This window comes from Pogoniulus pusillus, chromosome 13, assembly GCF_015220805.1.
Source record: "Pogoniulus pusillus isolate bPogPus1 chromosome 13, bPogPus1.pri, whole genome shotgun sequence".
Taxonomy (NCBI): Eukaryota; Metazoa; Chordata; class Aves; order Piciformes; family Lybiidae; genus Pogoniulus; species Pogoniulus pusillus.
Window position 1 is genome coordinate 20086308 of NC_087276.1, and position 24536 is coordinate 20110843.

Here is a 24536-nt window from a genome sequence, read left to right on the forward strand (position 1 = left end):
CCCAGCTGCTCTGCGGTTCCTCCTGGAGCACAAAGCGAGCTGCAGGATTCCGTCGCCTTCGCTTCCCCAGACTGGCTGCTGGCAGCTGCAGACGGGAGCGGGGAGCCTCTGCAGCCCGGCAGAGGCAGAATTCCCAGCGGCTCTCCCGGGGCAGGTTCCACAGAGCACCCAGCCACCGGCCCCTGCCGGCCCGAGGTGCTGCCTCTGCTCGGGGCTGCTGCTGCTTCCAGAGGAGGCTTTTGGGAAGCACATTGCCAGCCACCTCTGACCCTTCTGAGGGGAGAATTCAGAATGAAAATATCTGGGGTCTGCTCCATTCCTGGCTGGTGGCAGGTGAGCAGCTGGGGACAGCCAGATGTCCTGCCTGTCCATTAAAAGCCTTTAGTGAGCCTGGTGAGGGCAGGGAAACATCTCCTGGTGAGGTTCCACCAACTCGTTTACCCACCGTGGGGCCAGCCTTGCTTAGTGCCTCCTCAGCCCATGGTCCTGGTGATTTCTTCTTGTTAGGAGCACTGATGTCTGAGAATGCAGAGTTGTTGCTTCTTCAGCTCTTCTGCCCTCACCACCTTGACCATCTCACTCCTGGTGGGCGAGCTCAGCGGTGCATTGGCACAGTGATGGACCCAGGTTTCATGTGATAAGGGTCTTGGTCCTGCAGTGTCTATGTTTGGAGTCCCTAGAGCAGCTCAGGAAGGCAGAGATCCCTCCCAGCTAGTTCATCCCTCACCTGCCTTTGGGGTGCCAACCCCTCAGGTGCATCAGAAAGGAGAAGTCACCTTCAGAAGACAGCAGAAGTGAGCTGCCAAGGCCACCAAGGGCCAGGCTGCTCTTATGGCTAAGGTGATACAGAGGCATCGCCACAGGACATTCCCAGGTGGGTATGGGGGTCATGGGGACAGGGAACCCCTGGGCATAGCCATGTGTCATTGAGCCCAGTGCCAAGCTGTGCTGCCCTGTGTATGGGCAGCAGGTGGGCAACATCTCACCAAGCACCATGCCAGGGCTGAGAGCCCTTGTGTTGCCCCTCGCTGCCACCCTGCCCCCTGAGGCACAGCAGACTGTGAGCTCCTTGCTCCCTGGGGGTGCTCCTGGGCAGGGCTGAGCTGGGGAAGCAGAGACTCAGCCCAATTACCCGGCTCATTAAGTGGCACATTTGCATGCCACTGAGCAGCTATTGCCAGCCTGACGCTGCTGTCAGCAGCTGCATCTCCCTCAGCCACCAGCCAGGGTAGGCAGAGCCACCCTCACCAGGCATTGGGGCATTGCCCCCAGGGCAAGACATGGAGCAGGGCATGAAATACAGTGAGAGCTCCTGTGCAAGTGGGGGGTTCATGCGGGCCAGGGAGGGGTCTGGCTCAGACAGGAGCCACGAGCCAGGGTTTGGGCTCCTCCACTGCTGGACGTCAGCCATAAGCAAGCAGCCTGGCACAGTGGTCATCCCTTGTGACTGGGGAATGCGTCAGGAAGCCCCAGGTCTCAGCTCTGGGAAGATGCTCTTGATCCTGCTTGTAGCAGCCTGGCCCTTCCCCACTCCCACTTATTGCTTCCCTCCAGCCCAGTCTCCAGACTGATGTGTTGGGTGCTGGACTGGGCTTTAGAGGCAGCACAGTCCCCTCCCCAGGGTGGGGGAACTTGTGGGGGCTGAGAAAGCAACAGACAGTTCCCAGGGTAAAAGCTGGCAAAATGAGGAGTGACCAAACCCAGAGAACCTCAGACCTAGGGCTTCAGCAGGAGCCTCCACCGTGGGCAAACTCCAGGCTGTGCCCTGCGACAGGGCTGGCACCAGGCTGACAGCTTCCTCCGCTTAATGTTTAACCAGTGTGTTTGTCCAAAGGGAAAGAGCTGCAGTGAGGGCAGCAGGGGCTGGGGTGGGCACAGGGACAGACAAACATCTTCTGATGCTGCTCCTAGAGCACACTTGAAGCTTTTTCCCTGTGCCCCCAAAGTGCTGGCATGGCCATAGCCAGCAGTGCCCAGGTGAGCGCATGCACCATGGCTGCAGAGCCTTTGGTGACTCTTGCAGGCCAATCCCTTAACCCTTCACAGAATCACGGAGTTGTTCAGCTTGGAAAAGACCTCTAAGAGGTCTCATCAAGTCTAATCTTCTACCCAGCACCACCATGGCCATTAAACCATGTTCCCAAGTGTCATGGCCACACGTTCTTTGAGCACCTCCAGGGACAGGGACACCACCACCTTCCTGGGCAGCCTGCTCCAATCCCTGACCACTCTTGCAGCAAAGAAATTGATTCCAATCTCCAACCAAACCTCTCCTGTTGCAGCTTGAGGCCATTTCCTCTCATTCTCTCACCTGATACTAGGGAGAAGAGACCAACCCCCGCCTTACTGCAACCTCCTTTCAGGGGTCATTGAGAAAACCTTGTTCTTCAGCACCACATCTCTGCCTACCAACTCATACAATCATAAAATCATTCAGGTTAGAAAAGGCCTCTAAGATCATCAAGTTCAGGCTCCTACCCAACACCTTCATGACCACTAAACCATGTCCCAAAGTGCCACATCTACTCATTCCTTGAACACCTAAATGCAGAGCTGTGAATGTTGGTGCCCTCACCAGCCCCAAGCCCCAGCAGTTTCCACCCTGTTGGATACAGGTGCCCAACACCTGCCCCTCTCTCCAGCTCCTCTCTATCCCAAGGGGCATCAAGAAGTCAGAAAGCAGCAGGCACCATCCCAGCTCTGCAGCAGGCCATGTGCCAATAAAACCCTGGTGCAGACCCATGGCCAAGCCTGACGCACACTTAATTGAATGGTTATGAGAGATATTTTATGTCCTTAAAGCACGTTGAGTGCTTGGAAGTTAATTGGTATTTAATTAGCATAAATTAAGCTCTTTAATAATACTCAGGGAAAAACAACACAGTGCTACAGATGCTTTATTAAAAGTCACCCTGATGGATTCAAAATGAATGTGCTGAACACAGCAGCAGCCAATCAGGGAGACAAACACAGTCAGGCATGGGTCAGCCCCAGCTCCTGACACCCTCACCTGTGCCTGGGGACCCTGAGCAGAAGTTGGGGACCATTGGTATCTGCATGGGATGAGGGTGAAAAAGGCAAAGGGTCCCAGTAGAAGTGAGGTGTGGGATGGAGCTGGACAGAGGTGGGGTGCAGGACAGAGGTAGGGTGCAGGACAGAGGCAGGGTGCAGGATAGAACTGAGATGGAAGATAGAGCTGGGGTGCAGGACAGAGGCAGGGTGCAGGACAGAACTGAGATGGAAGATAGAGCTGGGGTGAAGAAGGCAGGCGGCGTGCAGGAGGCAGCCCGCCCCAGGCAGAGGCAGCTGCGGCCATCGGCTTGCTTCCTGCGGTGCCACGGGGCCGTGGTTCCTCTCGAAAGGGGAAGGTGGGCACCCGTCATCCCAAGCACACCTCAGCTGCCTGCAGCCCCGCTTCTGCAGAGCTCTGCACCCCGAGTAGTGGTCCCTACCATGGGTGCCCACATCCCCCCAGCTCCCATGTCCCCACAGTGTCCCTCTGAGGAGGAGCTCCCTGTTCGGTTTGGCTTTTTTTTTGTGTGTGGCGTTGCCATGACAACCATCCTGGTGTCATCTTCATGCTATTTGTCTCCTTCTGTGGGCTGCGGCATTTTCCTTCCTGAATGAGCAGCTGCTTGTGCCCCAGTTCTTCCAGGACCTGCTGCCTACCGTGGGTACCACATCTCCCTGCCCAGCCCCGGGAGCTGCCGTGGGAAGGGACAGAGCCAAACACACAGAGCCTGAGCCAGGGATGCTTCAGCGGTGCCATCCCCTGCTTCAGCACCTCTACAGCCTTGCCCCCTTCAGAAAAGGAGCCCATCTTTGTGTCTGCACCTGCGGGTCACCTCTCGGGCTGGGCAAACAGAAAGCAAGCTGAAAATAGAGAGGTGACATTGCACAGGGCTCTGCCAGCCCCACGGGGACAGCAGCCAGCAGGGAATGTCCTTCCTGCTCCAACAGAGGTGGAGCAGCCTGCGGAGGGAGGAAGCAGCTGCTGTTCCCGGGGGGTTCCCGCAGACACTGGTCCCAGCCCTGGGAAGGTGCTCCTGCTTGTAGCAGCCTGGCCACTTCCCACTCCCATTTCCCACTTCCCTCCAGCCCAGTCTCCAGACTGGTGTGCTGAGTGCTGGACTGGGCAGCCCCACGGTGGGGGGGCACAGCTCTCCCAGCACAGCCCCCTCCCCAGGGGCGCCTCAGAGCCCATTCGTAGGGGCTGGGAACAGACATTCCCCGCGGTATAAGACGGCAAAATGAGGAGCGACCAAACCCAGGGAAGTGGAGAGGCTGCTTCTGGGGCTGAGAGCACTGGCAGTGACCCTCCCGTGCTGGTTTAACACCCAACAAGCCCTCTGAAGGGTGGGCATGGGGACCCTATGACGGCCCCTTTCCTCCCCCCCCCCCAAAAAAATAAAAGGAGGGGAGCCCGCAGGATGAGTCAGGGCAGAGCTGCCGTGGGGACGGACGCTCAGCTGACGTAAAGCTGCTGCTCTCCCCCTGCCCACGCAGCTCCATCGCTCTCCTCCTGCCAGCTCCTCCTGCTTCTGGCACTGGTTCCTCTGGTAAAGGAGCCCCCAGCCCCCCCTCGCCCCTCGCCGCCAGCACTCGTCCTCTGTCCGAGGACGGACCCACCCTGAGCCCTGGCGGGTGTGTCACCTCCTGCTCCTGCCGATGCTGAGAGGAGCCAGAAAGGGGACAGCCACCAAAGCTCCCTCCTGTCACACTCTCATTGGGTAGACCATGGGTGCAATCCGGGGAGGGGGCTGCCACGTGGAGCATGGGCCCTCCGGAGGGCTGGACCCTGAGGAGGGGGCTGGTGGAGAAGGACGGAGAGGTGCTCCAAGAGGAGACAAACGCAGCAGCTGGTGTGGGGTAGGGCAGGAAGCCTGGCAGTGCCCACCAACACCTCCATGGGCTGAGGAGCCTCCGCTGGCATGTGCCAGGGCAGAGGCAGCTGCCTGCTTGGGTGTCACGGCTAATATTGTCATGAGAAGTCAGGAAGGATTGGTGTGATTGGTGTCAGTGCTGGGGATCAATGCCACCTGCTCCCAGGGTACAGCTGCTTCCTCTGCTTCGTGCTGCCTCAGCAGGGTTCCACCAGCTTCCTCAAAGGGTTTTGGGAGCCAGCAGTTCTCAGAGGCATCCCCAGGGAGCTGGAGATGCTCCCAGAGAGCAGCTCAGCACAAGGCTGCCAGCCATGGCCACACACATCAGACCTCCTCAGCACAAGTGATGCCCACTCCAGAAGCTGGCAGGCTCCCTGGCATTGTAAACACCCAGGCACAGCCCTGGTGGGATGGAGAACATCACATGTACTGAGGGAGACTGGGATCTTGCGGGCACTGATGAGGGTCAGAGGACGCTCCTGGTGAGCTGGTTCTTGCAGCTGTGGCAGGTGCTGGCAGAGCTCTGGGGTCCAAGGTGGGGGTGATGCTGCCTGGTCCAGCTTGGCTGCTTTCCATCATCTCTGGAGTGCCAGGCAAAACATCTCCTGAGTGTGGGTTGCCTGGGAGGTGCAGAGAGGAGGTGGAAAGGAGAGGAGCAGGGGCTTCATGCTGGCTGTGCTGAGCCACACTAGCCATCCATGGCACGTAAGTGGTGGCAGCACCCACAGGTCCCCACCAGCATCACTTCAGGATCAGGCGGGTGCTCTGGTCACCCATCAGCAGCCTTTGGAGAGGGCAAAGAGAGAGAAACTTGGAGTCAGGAACCCAGTACCAGCTGCAGCCCAGTGCTAGCCTGAGTCTGGTTTGGACCTACAAGTAGATAATGGATGAACCTAAGCCATGGGTTTGGTCACAGACATCCGGGGTGGGGAGTTCCAGAAGAATGTGCTCAGCAGGAGGTTCTCCTTCTCCTCTACTCTGTCACATCCAAGCCACAGCTGGAGTCCTAGGTCCAGTTCTGAGCTCCACAGTTCAAGAGAGATAGGGAACTACTGGAGAGAGTTCAGCAGAGGCTACAAAGCTGCTGAGGGGCCTGGAGCACCTCTGTGAGGAGGAAAGGCTGAGAGCCCTGGGGCTGCTGAGCCTGGAGAGGAGCAGCCCCAGAGGGGATCTGATCAATGCTCTGCAAGAGCTAAAGGCTAGGGAGTGAGAGGATGGGGCCAGACTCTTGTCAGTGGTACCCAGTGATAGGAAAAAGGGCACTAGGCACAAACTAGAACCCAGAAGGTTCCATCAGAGCAAGAGGGAAAACTTGTTTGGTGTGAGGGTGATGGAGGCCTGGAGCAGGCTGCCCAGAGAGGTTGTGGAGTCTCCTTGTCTGGAGAGCTTCCAAACCCAGCTGGACATTGTGACCCTGGGCAAGCTGCTGTGAGTGCCCCTGCTTGAGTGGAAGGAGTTGGACTGAGAGATTTCCAAGCCCACCATGCTGGGATGCTGAGGATCATCCAGCACAGCTCTGCTGTGGTCCCCCACACTTACCTGACTGTCACACCGACAAGGAGGGCAGCCACAAGGGGCCCCACCCAGTAAACCCAGTGATAGTCCCAGCAGCCTGCAAGCAGCGCAGGCCCAAACGCTCTGGCAGGATTCATGCAGGCTCCAGACACACTGCCTCTGAAAGAAGGACACAATGGGACATGGCACCAACCCCTGCCTCCTCCCTGCTGGGACAGGGAGCTGCTCAGCAGCAGCAGCAGCGTGTCCCCTCCACAGCTCCTTCCTAGGGTCTGAAACTGCTCTAGGTGGGCTCAGACTGGACCACCAAGGCTCAAACAGAGACACAGCTGCTGCATGCCCGGGGACAATTTGCTTCTGCAGCCTAAGGATCACAGAATGGTTAGGTTGGAAGGGACCTTAAAGACCATCCAGACACCTCCTCCTAGACAAGGTTGCCTCATCCAGCCTGGCCTTGAACACCCCCAAGGAGGTGTGAACTGAAAAGTGAGACTTGGTGGTTCTCAGAGTGACCCTCAGGAGTCAGGGGAGTGTGGTCAGAGATGGCTTCTCTCCTTGGCTTGCGTTTCACTGGTTTTCACCTCTAAGCTCTCAAGGAAAACCCACCACGTGGGGTGGCAATTGAAAGGCTGAGTCTGCTTTGGGACTCACCAGGAGTTGGGCATTTAACCAGGAAAGGCTTGGTGCCAGGTGGAGGTGGGGCAGGAGAGACGCAGGTGTCTGCAGATGGAAGAAACCCTCAGCAGAAGAAGTATTTGCCCAGAAGGTTTGTGCAGGGTTTGAACACGAGCTGGCATCCCACTAGAGGGGGCAGTGCCCATTAGCATCCGCACTGTGCCCGCTCCTTAGCTGCGCGGTGCCACTGTGCCGCCTGAGCCAGACTCCTGCCCGCACTTCCAGCAGTTAGGAGTGGCACACGGTGAGGAAGGGCTCCGGATGGACCCTCTCCTGCTTGCTTAGGGCTTCCTACAGCAAACTCCACCCGTGCAGCCCCTGGGCTTTGTCAGCCCATGGTGGGGACTGGGAAAGGTGCTGGGGCTCAGAGACATGTGTGGGGCATGAGCCAACTGCTTCTCCTGCACCCAGCAGCTCTGCCCAGAGATGACAGGTGGCCTGTGGGGTCACCTGCCAGCCTCTGCAGTGTGCTTGTCTCTTCTAGGTGGCACTGGCCAGCAGGTCCTGTGATGTGCTGTGGGTCATACTTCCCATCTCATCTAATCCCATCTCTTTCCATCCCATGTCACTTCATTCTATCCCACCCCCATCCCATCTCATCCAATCCCATATCATCCCAGCCCTCATCTTTGCCCCAGTTCAGCTCAGATCGCATCACCCCACCCCATCCACCCCCTCCCCAGGCACTGTCTCTTCCCTGGTGCAGGATACAGCAACCTCAGTGCTGGCCGGGGAGGGAGCAGTGTAGCCCTGATGTTGGATGCTAGGAGCTGCCTCTGGGCTCTGCTCAGCCAGCACCACAGGAAGCTCTGAGCACCAGCTCCATCCCCACAACCTGTGGTCCCATCCTGCCCCCCATGCTTGAGGACCTTGCTCAGCAGAAGTCCCCAGCTGGCCGGTGGGCACAGGCGTAGGGGGGAGCTCAGGAGCTCACCCTGCCAGGATGTTGGCCGCGATGGTGAAGCCGATGTAGACAGGAGCCAGGGGGGTCTTGGTCTTCCCATTGATGGCTGCCATGCAGACCACGAAGAGCAGCAAGAAGGTCACGACGATCTCGTTTGTGAGGGCAGAGGGGATCTGCTCATCACTCGTGATGATGCTGAAGGCTCCTCCTGTGGAATTCCTGTAGGACTCCTTCTCCACCACAGCCTGCACAGGGGGAAGCCCAAGCTGTGCTGTCCAGGCTCCATATTGTGACCTTTCCCAGGCATATGTCCTCACTGTCAGGCCAGCGTGGGCGATGCAGCAGGTTAAATGTAGATAATCTCATCACTTTCCTCCTGAAAGCCAGCCCTATGCTTCTGGCAGACACCAGCTCATCAACCAAGGCTCTTCAGCATCTCCTGAGACAAGCAGCTAGCCAGCAGGAGCCTCAGACAGCCACCAAGGGGTTCATGGTGGCCAAACCACCCCATGTCACTGAGAACCCCGTGGCTGGATGCTGGGAATGGGCAGCACTGACCAGAAATGGACCTTAGCTGACCAAGGTGCACATGGAGGCAGCAGCAGGCACCTTGTGTGAGCATGGAGCTGCAGAGGTGCCCTGCCTCACTCTCTGCCGAGTTAGCTGCCAGAGCAAACCTCTGGAGAAGCAGCTGCCATCCAGAATGTGTTTGCCAGATGCCAGAGTGCAGTGCAGACCTGAGCCTGGGGTGGGGGTGAAGTGTCCAAGTCCTGCAGTCAGACCATGAAAGGTCTGGGAGGAGGAATCAGGTACCCTGGCCCTGAGTAGCAGACAAACCCCTGAGCTGTGTCATCTGCTGAGAAACCACCACTCAGCCACAGAGCCATGGAATCAGCCAGGTTGCACAAGCCTCCTAAGACCAAGTCCAACCTTCTACCCAATGCCTCCATACCCACCAAACCATGTTCCAAAGTGCCATGACCACAAGTTTCTTGAACCCCTCCAGGGCTGGGAACTCCACCACCTCCCTGGGCAGCCTGTTGCAATGCCTGACCACTTGATGCACCAAGTCCACCTCACCCGTCCCATCACACGCTGCTGCTGGAGCCCCCAGGGCTGGGAGGCAGGCTGGGGCTGGCAAGCAAAGCCTACTGGAGTCCCTCCCCCATGTGTTACCCCTGGTTAAAGAGCCTTCCCAGGTGTCCGTACCTTTGCCAGGCCAGCTCCTATCACCCCTCCACAGAGCTGGGAGAGCCAGTAAGGAACGAGCATGGTGATGTTCAGTCCTCCAACCAGCCACAAAGCCAGGGACACGGCAGGGTTGAGGTGGCCTCCACTGCAAAGGAGAGAGGAGCATCAGCAAGGGCTTTGCTCCAGGGGCTGGAGCCACAAATGCTCTTTCAGCTCTTTGCCATGAGAAGGTGCTGCAGACGAGCAGAATCTGGCTCTGTATCTGCAGGTACTGCTTTGAACCTGCAGCATCTCCACGCTGGACACCAACTCCTCCGGTGCTGCTGGAGGGGCAGGAGCTGCCCTGAGGTGGTCTGAGGGACAGGACTGGGGGCTGAGTCTCCAGTGCCCTGTAGATGCTTTCAGGAGCTCACACAGCACTACCAGGAGATGTGCAGGGAGAAGAGGTCTTTCCTGGCATTGTGCGGTGCTGCAGGACATGGAGTGCACCCGAGCCCTGCCAAGGCCTTAACACAGGGAGGGCTGCACCACTGGCTCCCTTCCCAGCATGGGCTGTGCCTGTGGCAGCAGTGCAGCCTGCCCACCAGTGCTGCCTCGAGCAGCTACTGCAGGAGGAAAGTCACTCCCTGGTAGATCCTTGTGGCAGCCAACCCTGCTGCCTGGGACGGGGAGGGAGGCGCTGGTGGAGCTGGTGCCCAGGCTGGCAGGACACACAGAGTGATAGAATTGTTTGGGTAGGATCATCCAGTCTAACCAGCAACCCAACACCACCATGGCCACTAAACCATGTCCCCAAGTGCTGTGGCCTTGTTCCTTGAACAGCTCCAGTGATGGGGAGTCCACCACCTTCCTGGACAGCCTGTTCCCATCCCTGACCACTCTTGCAGCAAAGAAATGTTTCCTCATCTCCAATCTAAAGCTCTCCTGGCACAATTTCAGGCCATTTCCTCGCCTTCTTTCGCCTGAGACTGGGGGAGAAGAGAACAAGCACCACCTGGCTCCAATCACCTGTCAGGGAGTTGTAGGCAGCAATGAGTCCTCCCCTCAGCCTCCTTTTCTCCAGACTAAACAACCCAGGTCTTCCTCAGCTGCTCCTCACCAGCCCTGTTCTCCAGACCCTGCCTCAGCTTCACTGCCCTTCTCTGGACCAGCTCCAGCCCCTCAATGTCCTTCTTGGAGTGAGGGACCCAAACCTGACCCCAGTATTCAAGGTGCAGCCTCACCACTACTGAGTCCAGGTGGACAATCACTTTCCTACTTCTGTTGGGCACACCACTGCAGATCCAGGCCAGGGCACATTCCCAGGGAGGCAGGGAAGGGGACAAGCACTCTTGAACAGGGCTGAGGCTACCTCCCATCCACACCAGCAGCACTGGAAAACTGGAATTGGAGGCTTTATCTGCCCGTGCTCCACAGAGGTGTGAAGGCACCAGGGTCTCCTTGTGTGCTTGCCCAGCATACCTCTGGGAAGGACTGGCAGGAGCTGTTGCTCACCTAAATCTTTCACCGCGGAGCTCACAGGCAAGAGGAGCTCAGACAGCTGCTAATTGGAACAGATTAGCATGGGGCACGTAGTGATGAAGGAGTTTCATAACCAGGGAGCCCGGGTAAGGATTGCTGGGGCAGGCGATGAGTCAGGTGCCTGGGAGCTGTAATTACCTCTGCTCCAGCTGTAATTAAAGACCCAGCACAGCAACACCGCAGCAAGGAGCTGTCTGAGGAGGCTCACTGGACGGGGCTCTGCCTGCAGATATCTGCATGATGGATGGGAGGCCAGGAAGGATCTATCTGCAGATAAATCCCACCTGGAGAACTCAGCCAGCAACCTCCCACCCATAGCTGGGTCCTCTCTGGACACAAATTCAGACTGCAGCAGGTTGGAAGAGACCCTCAAAGCTCATCTCATCCAGCCTCCCTGCAGGCAGCAGGGACACCTCTAACTGCAGCAGGCTGCCCAGGGATGCACAGAGCCTGATTTTTATTGTTTCCAGGAATGGGGCCTCAGCCACAGCCCTGGGCAGCCTGTGCCAGTGTCTCACCACTCTCATTGTGCACAACTTTCTCCTCATGTCCAACATAAATTTGCCCTGCTCCCCGTTTCAAACCACTGCCCCTTGTCCTGTCACGACAAATCCCTAAAGCCTTACTTTAGGCCAGGCACCTGAGCCAGCTCCTTCTAGCTTCACAGCTAGCAGGGGACCCACGGGACACCTCTGCACTGCCTCGCCACAGAGCCCTCCCCATGCTGCTCCCTCTTTCCATGGCTTCCCTGCACCGTGGGCTTTGGGGTGCAGTGGGCATCCAGCTCATGTCCTCTGGCACACGCACCTCACAAACCTCACCCTCAGGCTTCTCCCTCCTAATCAGCCACTGTTTAAATCATCAGTCACTTTTGCTCTGAGCCCAAGCTCCCCTCCCTGGCCAGGGGAGGTTTTTTTCCCAGCCCAGAGCCACCCCAACCCTGGGCTGAGTCCCACCAGAGAGAAGGCAACAGAACCCCACAGGGACTGTTCCAGCTGCTGCCTTCAGGACAAAATCCCTGTGGCAAACAACAGCTTTTGGATGGAGCAGGTTTGTCTAAAGGTTGCTTTTGAGGAATTGAAGCCATTTGCAAAAGGAGTTCACAGTTTTCAGCTGCAAACACCCAAGGAAGCAGCATCCCTGGGGCAGGCTGTTCCCTTCTGACATCCTTTAAATGCTGACACCTGAGCGTTCCACAGCGAGGAGCCTGCCTCAGCTGTGACCAATTTTGTTACCAGGGGCTAAAATTAAACTGCTGCACTCAAAAGGCAAGTGAAGTCCTGCTCAAGCCAACGTCTTCCAGGTGACCACCACCACCTGTGCAGCCACACTGCTAATCAAGAGGCTGGATCCCAGTGAAGGGTGGCTGTGGGTACCCATGTATGGGCAGGAGACATCCCAAAGGCAGGAGCATCAATCCCAGACTGCCAGCTTGGAAAGGATCACAAGGATCATCTGGTCCAAACTGTCTAGGCGATGGTGGAGTTGAAATGAGCTGGCCCAGCACCCTGCCAAGTTGAGTCTTCAAACTGACCAATGTAGGGGACTATGCTGCTTCCCTTGGGCGATGATTCCAGTGCCTGACTGCTCTCATGGGGAAACATTTCCTTACAGATTCCAATGGGAATCTCCCCAGCAGTAGCTTGTCCCCACCACCCCTTTTCTTCTCCATAGGACTCCTTGTCAAAAGAAAGTCTCCATTGTCCTGGTTCCTGCTTAGCATGGGAACCAGGTGGGTGCTGCAGCAGGGACAGTGCCACCCTGCTTAGCATGGGAACCAGGTGGGTGCTGCAGCGGGGACAGTGCCACCCTGCTTAGCATAGAAACCAGGTGGGTGCTGCAGCGGGGACAGTGCCACCCTGCTTAGCATAGAAACCAGGTGGGTGCTGCAGCAGGGACAGTGCCACCCTGCTTAGCATAGAAACCAGGTGGGTGCTGCAGGGGGGACAGTGCCACCCTGCTTAGCATGGAAACCAGGTGGGTGCTGCAGCAGGGACAGTGCCACCCTGCTTAGCATGGAAACCAGGTGGGTGCTGCAGGGGGGACAGTGCCACCCTGCTTAGCATGGAAACCAGGTGGGTGCTGCAGGGGGGACAGTGCCACCCTGCTTAGCATGGGAACCAGGTGGGTGCTGCAGCAGGGACAGTGCCACCCCGCTAAGGGGGCAGAGGAGGTGCCTACCCCTCCTTACCTGATGCCTTCCATGATGGTTATGATGGGGCCCAGTGCCAGCCCATGGGCCAGGGCAGGCTGCAGCGTCCCTGTGTCCTCTGAATCCTTGAGCACAGCGAGGCAGCCGATGAAGACGAAGAGCGCAGTGCCCAGCAGCTCGGCCACACAGGGCTGCAGGTAGAGCTCGTACCAGTGAGGCCGTGAGGGCTTGGTCTGCATCTCCATCACCATCATCTCCTTCACAGGGTGACCACACTCACCAGTGGCCATGAATGAGGACAGAAAGAAGCAGGAAGAGTTCTGGTGGCAGCTGCTCCCACAGTCACCACCAAGGAGAAGCTGGAGATGGAGGTTTAGGTCTTGGAGGGGTCTCAGTGGAGATGCAAGACCCCTTAAGGAGTAGCCTCCTTGTGCTGCTGAAAGGCTGCCAGGCTCCTCTTAAGCTGTATGAGAGGGCAGTGGAGGGGAGGCTCCACAAATGGATCAGGAGAGAAAAAAAAAGAAGGGGCAATAAAAGCCAGTGGGCCAGCCCCAGGAATATAAAAGCTCTTTATCTCCACCACTCCTTGCTTCAAGGCTTTGGGTTTGTTTTTTCTCCCTTGTGATTTTTTTGTTGCTGCTGCAGTTGTTTAGGGGGTTTCTGCCAAGATTTGGGAATATAATTCCTGTCCTGGAGGTGCCTGCAGTGCCAGCACCTGTGCAAAGTCCAGCTCATCCACTTTGAGAAGCAGCTTTTACCTGCCTGTGCTGTCAAGAGATGGCAGATGCCAAGGACCACAGCATTGTGGGCATGGGGCATGCACAAAGCCAGCAGTGCCCTGGGGAATGGCTCACAGAGCTCTGTGGAGGGAAAATAACCCTTGGGAAAAAACAGCCCTGGGCAAAGCTCAGCTCTCTACAGTGAGGTCCAAGCCCAAGGGGTATCAGAAACCAGAGCCCCTCACACAGGATGTGACTGGAAGCCCCAAAGAGGATGCAGGAGGAGCATGGATGAAGGCTGTACCCCAGGAAAGGGTGTCCAGGGGCACGGTGCTGACAAAGCAGGAGGCAAAATGAAGCCCCTGGGAGCCAGCCCAGCACTTAGGAGCATAGAATTGAGGTTGGAAGAGACCTCTAAGATCATGGAGTCCAACCATCAACCCAATGCCACCCTGGCCATTAAACCATGTCCCTAAGTGCCATAGTCACACATTTCCTTAACACCTCCAGGGATGGTGGCTTCACCACCTGCCTGGGCAGCCTGCTCCAGTGCTTCGAGCAGGGTCCATCCAGAGTCAGGTGTGGAGGGCAGACAGCTCCTCCAAAACCTGCTAGGTGTTGGTACTCTGGGGCATGGCAAATACCTGGGGTTTCATTTGTGTTACACCAGTAATGCCCAAAGGGATTTCAAACAGAATTCCACCATGGAGAGATGAGAAGGGACCTCTGAAGATCATCCAGTCCAACCCCTTTGCTCAAGCAGGGGTACCCACAGCAGTGGGCACCCACTTGCCCAGCATCACAGTGGCCAGGTGGGGTTAGAACCTCTACAGAGGGCAGCCTTACCCCTCACCAAAGCTCTTCTACCAGACCCAAAAGAGCTGCTGAAGTGACAGATTTCCCTCGAGGAAGGGAGGGAGCCTGCTGGACACACAGCCAGAGCCAGTTCCTCTAAGCCTCACCCCAAGTTCAGCCCAAAGCTCCTAAAGTAGAGAGCCTGTATCTCCCTTTCATTACTCTCAAAGCTGATCAACAGCTAAAGGCTGGGGTCAAGAGGATGGGACCAGACTCTTGTCAGTGGTGTCCAGGGACAGGACAAGGGGCAATGGGCACAAACTGGAACCCAGGAGGTTCCAGCTGAACAGGAGGAGAAACTACTTCGGTGTGAGGGTGACAGCCCTGGATCAGGCTGCCCAGAAAGGTTGTGGAGTCTCCTTCTCTGGAGAGCTTCCAAACAACCCTGGCCATTGTGATCCTGGGCAGGCTGCTGTGGGTGCCCCTGCGTGAGCTGGGCTTGGGCTGGATGATCTTCAGAGGTCCCTTCTCATCTCTCCATGATGGGATTCTGTTTTAAATCCCTTTGGGCATTACTGATGTAACACAAATGAACCCTCACCATGCTGGCATTGCTGCGAGGGTGCCAAGGGATCCATAGCACTGTGAGAGCTTACATTGATCAAACACTTAAAACCTCCCCAACCCCCCACCCCTCGGGGGATTACTACTTTCAAGCCATGGAGCTGCAGTCAACAGGCAAGGGTGGGGACAGCCCAGAAGCTGCAGCCTGGCAGGGGATGGTGGGCACTGCCACACAGCCATGGGCACAGCAGAAACAGCCCTGGTGATGCAAACGTGGGCTCTGCTCGATACAGGCTACAGGATGACATCTGCTGCCCTGCTGGGGACCCCTCAGGAGATGAGCTCGGTGGCATTTCACCTCCTTGAGCAATCTCCTGCAGCCTCCCATGTTTGTGGTGGCTGATTAAGGATTGGGGCTCCCAGATTATTCCTCTCTTTTACCTCTCCTAAGCAAGGCTGAAGATGTTTTATGATGTTTTCGCAAGGCACAGGGGACGGGAAGGAAATTTCCACTTGCCTGCCTCAGGGAAGGCTGTTGCTGGCCACATGGCAGACAAGGGTCAGGCTACAAGAGAATTGCAGGGCAGGAACTTCTAAGCGAGCCTCTGCCGACTCTTGTTACCACCCTGAGAGGTTGCTCCCTGCACACAAAGGGTCTTGGCACCAGGTGAGAGAAATCACTGGAATATGGAGCGTGAGTGGTGGAGTTGGCTGGTCTTTGGGGCTCCTCTTTGAATTCCCTTGTGGACCTGTGGAAAAGACCTGGTTAATCTTGTCATCACCCCAAGCACAGTCACCTGGGGCCAGCTTCCAACAGGGAGATCACCACCACCTCCCAGCACAACCCGGTGAGGGTCTCACTGGCAGGGACTTTAACTGGGGCAAAAGGACCTCAGATTTCAGGACCTTTAAGATAAGAGATTCCTGTGAGATGCTCAAGTTCCATCTGGTGTCTCTTTCCAGCATCTCCAAACAATGCTGGCATGGTAGCAGTGCTCTAGGTGGCTGAGCTGCCCCAAAACACCAGCAGCATGAACCAGCCCCAGGAGCCAGAGGCAGCAAACCAGCCCCTTCCAGGCACCGTTACCATGCGCTTGGAGCAGGGACGCTGCTGAGGTACCTGAGGTGGTTCAGCCTGGAGAAGAGAAGGCTGAAGGGAGACCTCATTGCTGCAGTGTAAGAGGACAGGTAGGCACACAAAGTGGCCAACAAGGAACTATCTCCACTTTTCAGCTGTGCTGCACTGAAAAGTGCCAGAGCAGCGTCAAGACAAGGGCACACAGGCTTGTCCAACGAGACCAGAAGTCACACTGCGGCAAGATGAACATGGCCCAAGCAAGGAACTGCAGACTGAGTGGTCTAGCAAGGACTGAAGGGAACAGCATCATCTCAGCATGCTTGTGGCTGCCTGGACTCTGCAATGAAGTCGTAGAATGGTTTGGGTTGGAAGGGACCTTAAAGATCATCTACTTCCAACCCCTCTTCCACTAGACCAGGTTACTCCAAGCCTTATCCAAGCTGGCCTTGAAAAGGTTTACAGCAGCAATGTACATGACCTATATTTATCCTCAGGAAGTGGCAGAGGTGGTGCTGGATTTCACTTCTGCTTGCCCTGAGCTGTGGCTTCCCTGCACTAACAGCTCCTGAGCAGAACACAGTCTCCTAACACCTCCTAAACGACTGCTGCAGACCCAGTTCCAGCTTCGCCTCATAGGTTCACAGAATGGGCTGAGATGGAAGGGATCCAGTTCCAATCCACTGCCATGGGTAGGGACACCTCCCACTAGCCCAGATTGCTCAAGGCCTCATTGAGCCTCTCCTTCAACACCTCCAGGGAGGGAGCATCCAAGACCTCCCCGGGCAACCTGTTCCAGTGTCTCTGGACTCTCACTGTCAACAACTTCTTCCTCATCTCCAGTCCAAATCTCTCTTCCTTGAGCTTCAACCCATTCAATCCAACACTCCTCTGAGGCTTCTCCAGCACCTGCCTGTTCTTCACAGACACCAGCATGAGGTGAAGAAACCCGCCCTGCTCTCAGCACCCCTGGCCCCTCAGGGATGAGATGAAATTTTTGGCACCAAGGTTTGCCCAACAAGCTTGAGGAAAACTCTGCTGGTGGGGAAAGATTTGGGAATGGGAACAGAGAAATCTGTTCCTATTAGCAGCCACTTATTTTTGTCCTTGTTTGTGCTTGCACTCATTCATTAAATAAGTGACAACAGCAACTGTGTCAACTGGAACAGGAAATGGTGGCAAGCAGCAGCTTCCAGAGATCCTTTTTAGGAACCAGAGACAGCACTTCCCATCTCCACCTCCATGGACAGACAAGCCAGAAGTCCCTGGCTTCATCCAGCCAGGGATGACTCCACTTCTGCCTGCAGATCTGCAGCCTTTCAGTGGAAAAGAGTGAACTATCCCACCCCCAGCCCCCAGACCCAGCCAAGGAGTTAACTGGACTCTGAAGGACTTCCTCAAGTGCCAGTAGAGTTTAACGATGCTTCAGTGTAGGACTTGAGTGAATGTGAATGTCTGGGGGGCATGAGGAAGAGTGTGGCCAGCAGGTCCAATGAGGTTCTCCTCCTGTTCTGCTCTGCTCTGCCCTAGTGAGGTCATGGCTCCAGTTCTGGGCACTCCAGTTCAAGAAGAGAAGGGAGAACTCACTGGAGAGAGTTCAGCAGAGGCTACAAAGCAGCTGAGAGACCTGGAGCATCTCTGTGAGGAGGAAAGGCTGAGAGCCCTGGGGCTGCTGAGCCTGGAGAAGAGCAGCCCCAGAGAGGATCTGACCAATGCTCAGCAAGAGCTAAAGGCTGGAGGGCAAGAGGATGGGGCCAGACTCTTGTCAGTGATACCCAGTGACAGGAGAAGGGTCACCAGGCACAAACCAGAACCCAGGAGCTCCATCCAAACAGAAGGACAAACTTGTTTGGTGTGAGGGTGCTGGAGGCCTGGAGCAGGCTGCCCAGAGAGGTTATGGAGTCTCCTTGTCTGGAGAGCTTCCAAACCCACCTGGCTGTTGTGATCCTGGGCAAGCTGCTGTGGGGGCCCCTGCTTGAGAAGGAGGAGTTGGACTGGGTGATTTCTAGAGGTCCTTTTCATCCCCACCATGCTGGAGTTCCATGGATTCTCTGTTGGAGCAGTGTTGGTACATTTTATAGCCCAGATTTCCAGCCACTCATCTATAGCAGTTATGCAGAAGGTATTTTGGTGCTGCTGTGAGGAAAGACCCAGTACCCATGGTCAGCTCTTTCAGAAGGCCATAAAGAAGGCAAATGCAACTCCTTTGACACTGCCTTATCTTTACAGCGTTTGCCTTGGGGACTGACAGCCTTGATGATTACCTCATGGTACTGAATGAGAAGCTGCAGAATTCTTTGCAGCTCCTGCAGGTTAGGTGACCTCTGCCCATTTATAGACCCCACGTTGCATCAGAGGCTTCCTCCCAACTGCTACTGGGACGCTGGAGAGCAGATGGAAATTTCCAAGGGTTCTTCAGGCAGGCTTAAGCCTTGTCTGTTGGAAAACAGGGACAGATTTGGGTCAGCTCTGCATGCACAGACTGGGTTTTGAGAAGGGAAAAGCAGCAGTGGGATGAAGCCACACTCAGCCCTTAATGCTGCTATTTCATATTCAAATCCAGCAAGCTCCTGAAGAGGAGAGGGATGCTCCTGCTTCCACACAGCACACGTGTGGGCACCTGTCCTGCACTCACCTGACAAGTGTCCTCTGAGGCCAACCTCTGAAACGTTCCATCCTCAACATCCATGTTTCATGGAATCATTTTGCTTGGAAAATCCCTTCAAGATCATTCAGACCAACATTCCCTAACTCTGAAGGAGCTGGTGCTAAGCCATGGCCCTCAGCACCACTTCTCTGCCTCTTTGAAACAACCTCAGAGGTGGGGATTCAACCACTCCCTAGGCAGCCTGTTCCAGCGTTTGAGAACCCTTGCAGTGAAGGAGTTTCTTACAACATCAAACCTAAGCCTCCCCTGGTGCAACCTGAGGCCATTTCCCTCTGGAAGTGCCCCTCCTTTCCCCATGCTCCTGCAGCACAGAGACCTGACAAACCCTGTAAGCACCGAATGAGGACCTGGTGACTGCAGAGGAGCTGGAAACACCCCGTGCTGAGCTGACAGCTGCCTTTCACTGCCTCCCCAGAGCTGGATAATCCCTGCAAGGAACTCAATTTAATTCTCTAGGAGGAGGCTTCTCTTACCCACCTTTTAAGATGCTCAAGACGGGTGGAACACAGGCACAGCAAAGTGTAATCTCCTAAGTGGTGGCTGAAGCTTGGACAGAGAGAGGTTGAACCCTCAGGACTCAGCGTGGAGCAGATATGAGGATTTTCTTGTACCTGTCAGGAACAATTGGTGACAGACACCTCAAAGGCAGGCAGGGCCCACGTGCTCCAGCTCTCTGGGTTTGCCATGACAACTGGGCTCAGCATCCTGCTCCAGCAAAAGCCTCCCAGCCACTGGCACTGGGAGATCAAGGAGGACTGCCAGCACCCAGACCAGCAGCTCTGACCAGAAGCAGCTCCTCTGGCTGCCCCTTCCTGCTACCCACATTCCTTGGCAGAATCATTGTTTGGGTTGGAAGAGACCTCTAAGATCATTCAGTCCAGCCACCAACCCAACGCCACCATGGCCACTAAACCATGGCCCCAGGTTTCTTGAACCCCTCCAGGGATGGGAACTCCACCACCTCCCTGAGCAGCCTGTTCCAGTGCCTGACCACTCCTGCTGCAAAGAATTTTTTTCCTCACATCCAACCTAAACCTCCTCAGCTTTTCAGGTGCTCCACAGCCCATTAGCAACACAGGGAGGAAGAACATCAGAGGCTCCTCACCACAGGAGGCTTGCAGAACTTTTCCTATTGATGACATCAAACCTCCTGCTGTTGTCACATTCAGAGACACAGAAACTAGATGCAGAGGGAAAGAGGAAAGTGGTTCAAGTACTTTCAGGTGATCCTCAGCAAAATGACCCAGCTCTGGCTGTGACAGGAAGCCTGGAGCTAAATTCGGGGCTGACAGGAGATGTCCCAGTGCCAGAGAACAGCCTTGGGTCCTCATCTCGGGGTGGGCACCACCCAGGGCTGCTTCACAGAGTCATAGACTGCATTGGGTTGGAAGGGACCCTCAAAGCTCATCTTGTCCAAGCCCCCTGCAGGCAGCAGGGACACAGCAAGCCTGATCTGGAATGTCTTCAGGGATGGGGCCTCAACCTCACCCCTGGGCAGCCTGTTCCACTGTCTCACCACTCTCATTGTGCAGAACTTCCTCCTGATGTCCAGCCTAGGTTTGCCCTGCTCCAGTTTCAAACCGTTGCCCCTTGTTCTGTCACCTCAGGCCCTTCCACACTGCCCCTCCCCAGCCTTCCTGCGGGTTCTGAGGATCTTCAGGCAGCACCAAGAACTGCGGGCAGTGAGTGCAGCACAGACATCAGCTCCTAGAAGCAGGGACAGGAAAAGCCCTTTCAGTGTCAGAGGCACTGCCAGCAGGGCAGGAGGTTGCAGAGGGGCACCAGAGCTGCTAGTTGGGTCAAAGCAGGAGAATTTTGCCTTGTGGCTCACCCAGGATTAAAGGATTTTCTTTTTTTTCCCCTTTTAAACAAACCAGAGATGATTGTGTTGTGCTGTCAGTCCCACTCAGCCAGGCAAGGCTGGGCTGGGAGCAGAAGAGAGGCAGAGATGTCATGATAGGATAAGGGCTGAAGGCTTCAAAGGGGAAGAGGGCAGATTTAGATCAGATGTAAGAGAGAAATTCTTCACTGGGAGGGTGGTGAGATGCTGCCCCAGGCTGCTCAGAGAGGTGGTGGAATGGTTCCACATCCCTGGAACCATTCCAGGTCAGGTTGTATGGGGCTCCAGTTGCAGATGCTGACTACAGGGGTGTTGGACTAGACGACCTTGAAGGTCCTTTCCTACCTAAACCAGCCTGTGATAAATTTCGTTGTGCTGTCAGCTGCAGTCAGCCAGGCAAGGCTGAGCCGGGAGCAGAAGAGAGGCAGAGATTGACCATGCAGCCCAAGGGAAACTGCTGAGACAGTCACACTGTGGCAAAAGCCACTTCTGCTGTTTCTCAGCCTTCCCCAGCTTGGCAGAGCTGTTTGGGCAGCAGCAGGCACTCTCCCAGCCCAAACACTGCCTGCAGAGGTGGCAGATGTGTTTGCTTTTGTTAGGCGTGGGAGCTGGGCTGCTCCCACCTGGCCTCTCCCCCCAGCTCCCGAGGTATCACCCGTGCCTTTGATCCCCTGCACCCCTGAAGCACAAGGTGACCTATTTTTCTTCACCACAGTTGGGAGCTGAGCTAAAAGAGTCTTGAAGAGCTCTTGCAAGACTGACTCCCCTCCTCCGAGATGGATGCTGGCAGCTGAACAGCTGCAGATGGGAATCAGTCACCTAGAGGAAGAGGACAGGGCAGGCAGAATGCCAGACTGGGATGGGCTGGAAGGGACCTTTAAAGCTTACCCAGTCCAAGCCCCCTGCAGTTAGCAGAGACATCTGCAACTAGAGCAGGTTGCTCACAGGCCCTGAGCTGCAATGTGTCCAGACATGGGGCACGTTTCACCTCTCTAACAGCATCTCACCACCCTCCCAGTGAAGAATCTGTTCCTTGCATCTGATCTAAATCTGCTCTCTTCGGGGCTGAAACCACCACCCCTTGTCCTATCACTACATTCTCTTGTAGAAAGTCCTTTTCCAGCCTCCCTGTGAACCTTCCTTAGGTTCTGGCAGGCTGCTGAAAGGTCTTCCTATGTCTCGTCTCTCCATCATGACTCTCATCCCCCTGTACCAGCTCTGCTCCTCTACCACATTCTTTTCAGATGAACAGATTATAAAAGGATCTAAAATAGAAACTGATGAGCAGAAATTCCACCAAGATCTGTCTCATGCTAGCAGACATAATTTCCAAGCACAGAGAGGATTAAACTGTGACAAAGAAGATGATAAAAAAAGCCTGACTGGCAGAGCAGAGGACCAGCACAGGACCATCTCCTGGAGTGAGATGTTTTCAAAGCCCCTGCATATGAAAAATGCAACAGCTCAGTGGTTGCATCTTGGTTGTTGACCAGTTCAAAGAGAAGAGATTTGTTTGTTTCAGAGCAGGTAGGACCTCAGCTGGGCTCCCAAGAACATGCTCTTCAGGGGGGCTCTTGCCAAAATGAAGTTGCTAGTAGAGGTGGGGCTGTTCTGCTCCTGGTTTTATTCAGAGGAGATTGGCAGGGCTGTCTGGTTGCCACAGAGGAGGCATGAGTCACTGCATAGGGGGCCTCCTGCAGTGCAGAAGGTGTTTCTTGAGGGCTTTGGGGGGGGGTTGTTGTGTTTACAATCTCTGATGCTCACTAACAGAGCTATGAACTGTCAGGAAACCTGCCAGAGGTAGCTCTAAGCAGCTCTGTGACACTGCACATTGTCTCCTTTCTCCCATCTTCACACCACAGCACCTTTGACTCAGCTCTTTCAGAGCCTCTGGGCAGGTTAAGTCCAAGAAGGTGTTTGAGTGTGGACACCACCTCTCAGCCCTGTGCAGCAGGCAGCACAGGCAATGCTAACACCAGCAGATCAGATCAGAGGTGTTTACAGACAGAGATCAAGGAGCAGAATATCAAAGAGCACTGCAGGTGGAATCAGATATGATGTTAAAGTCGTACCAGGGAGTCTCCAGTACTGAGAATTTAGTCATCCATTAATAAGTTCTTACTCCATAAACCCTGGGGGTTAAAACTGCATCCATGTGAACACACAAGCGAGGAGGAGCTGGGCACTGTACTGCCTGGAATGACAAACCTGAGAGCTTAGAGATCCAAGGACAACCAGGTCCATGATGAGACTGGGAGGTGAGATCCAACTCAGTCCCCACTACTCTTTGTTCAAACAGGCTCCCCCAGAGGGATGTGGATTGAAGGTGGTTTGTTTCCAGAGGATGGGAACACTTCTGCAATAGAGTTCATGCAGGCTGTGAGGATAGGGCAGGGAGAAACCTGCTCTCAAACCCCACCAGCAGTCCTGATTAAAAAAAACATCCAGAGACATTATTTCCAGCCCACCTGAAGCAAAAGGAGTCTCAAACACAGGACCAGCTGGTACTAGGTCAGCCACCTTCCCTGAGTGCCTCAGCTCACTCTGAAGGCAGAAGAAGTAAAACATTTCATGGAATCATTTAGGCTGGAAAAGATCTAAGACCAACAAGTCCAACCATTAACTCAACACTACCAAGCCTGCTGCTAAGCCATGCCCTCAGCACACATCTCCACATCCTTTCAATCTCTCCAGGGATGGGGACCATCCTTGAACTGGGCAGCCTAGAGCTGGACGCAGTAGTCCAGATGTGGCCTCTCCAGAGCAGAGAGAACCTCCCTTGAGGTAGTGCTGGCTACACTCTTCTTGATGCACCCCACGATGCCATTGGACTTCTCAGCCACGAGGACACAACGCTGGCTCATGGGCATCCTGTGGTCCACCAGAACTCCCAGGTCCTTTCCCCTAGAGCTGCTGTTAATAGAAGTGGGGCCCATATCAGCCCAAGCATCTCAAACGTGCAGGCACGAGCATACCATTGATGTTCTTATCTAGGAAGCAAAGGTTGGAAGTTCCTTCCACACAGAGCCCAGCCCTTCCCTTTGGGGGCAAAGGATTTCTGTGGACACTCTGCAAAGACTGAGCAGAGAGCTAACCAAATCCTGCATTTCTGTGCCCAGTTTAGGAAATTAGCTCAACAGAATCTTAACTGTGGGTGGCTTGTGGCGACCAGTGACTAAACTCAGTGATGGAGAGGCAGGAAGGCAAGGGAAGGTCATTGCTTTTTATTGCTTCTGTTCCTCTGAAGTGATGACTGAAATCACTTCTAAGAACTGTTTTGCTTTGTTCTGATATCACAGTAAATTCCTTCCCTCCATCTCCAGTCCTAGCCCATGTTAACCACTCCTAAAGCCAGGTGTACTTACAGCACAGAAAGTCAGAGAGGGAAATGATTGCTTATCATAGAATGGGTTGGAAGGGATCTCCAAAGGGCATCAGTCTAATGCCCTGCAGTCAGCAGGGACATCCTCCACTAGAGCAGGTTGCTCAGAGCCTTGTCCAGCCTCACCTTGATGAGCTCCAGGGATGTGGCCTCAACTGCCTCCCTGGGCAGAACTTGTTCATCACATCCGATCTAAATCTGTTCTTGCCTCATTTCAAACCATTGTCCCTCATTCTGTCACTGCTTTTGCAAACAGTCCCTCAGCAGCCTTCTTGTAGCTCCCTTCAGGTACTGGTAGGCTGCTCTGAGGTCTGCCTGGGGCCTTCTCTTCTCCAGGCGGAACAATCCCAGCTCCCTCAGCCTGTTTCCACAGCAGAGGTGCTCCAGCTCTCTGATCATCTTTGTGCCCTACTCTGGACCTGTTCCATCAGGTCCATGTCCTTCCTGAGTTGAGGGCTCCAGAGCTGGACACAGCACTGCAGGTGAGGTCTCAGCAGAGCAGAACAGAGGGGCAGAATCACCTCTCTCCGTTGGCCTTCTGGTTTGCAAGCTTGTGACTGCTGCAAAAAAAATCTCACTGAGAAGGAAATGAAAATGTGGTCACTGAAGCAGCTCTGAAGAGGTAATTCTGAATGAGTGAGACACAGGCCAG

General features: G+C 55.3%; 1 protein-coding gene across 1 annotated transcript; it reads right to left on the reverse strand.

The window, feature by feature from the left end:
- Positions 1 to 5604: 5604 nt before the first annotated feature.
- AQP8 (aquaporin 8) lies at positions 5605 to 13131 on the reverse strand. The gene is made up of 5 exons (XM_064152689.1): positions 12881 to 13131; positions 9187 to 9313; positions 8008 to 8222; positions 6423 to 6557; positions 5605 to 5667 (listed from the first exon to the last, which is right to left on the reverse strand). Exons 1-5 carry the CDS (start codon positions 13129 to 13131, stop codon positions 5625 to 5627), a joined length of 771 nt encoding a protein of 256 aa, XP_064008759.1. The 3' UTR covers positions 5605 to 5624.
- Between the last annotated feature and the right edge of the window lie 11405 nt (positions 13132 to 24536).

Bases quoted from the DNA above. Each gene is read 5' to 3' on its own strand.
- AQP8 (XM_064152689.1), bottom strand. From the start codon at position 13,131: ATGGCCACTGGTGAGTGTGGTCACCCTGTGAAGGAGATGATGGTGATG. The intron at 6,558-8,007 runs GTGAGCTCCTGA...TCCTTCTTTCAG, and splicing joins GCGGCCAACATCCTGGCAGG to AGGCAGTGTGTCTGGAGCCT. The intron at 5,668-6,422 runs GTAAGTGTGGGG...CCCTCTCCAAAG, and splicing joins CTTGTCGGTGTGACAGTCAG to GCTGCTGATGGGTGACCAGA.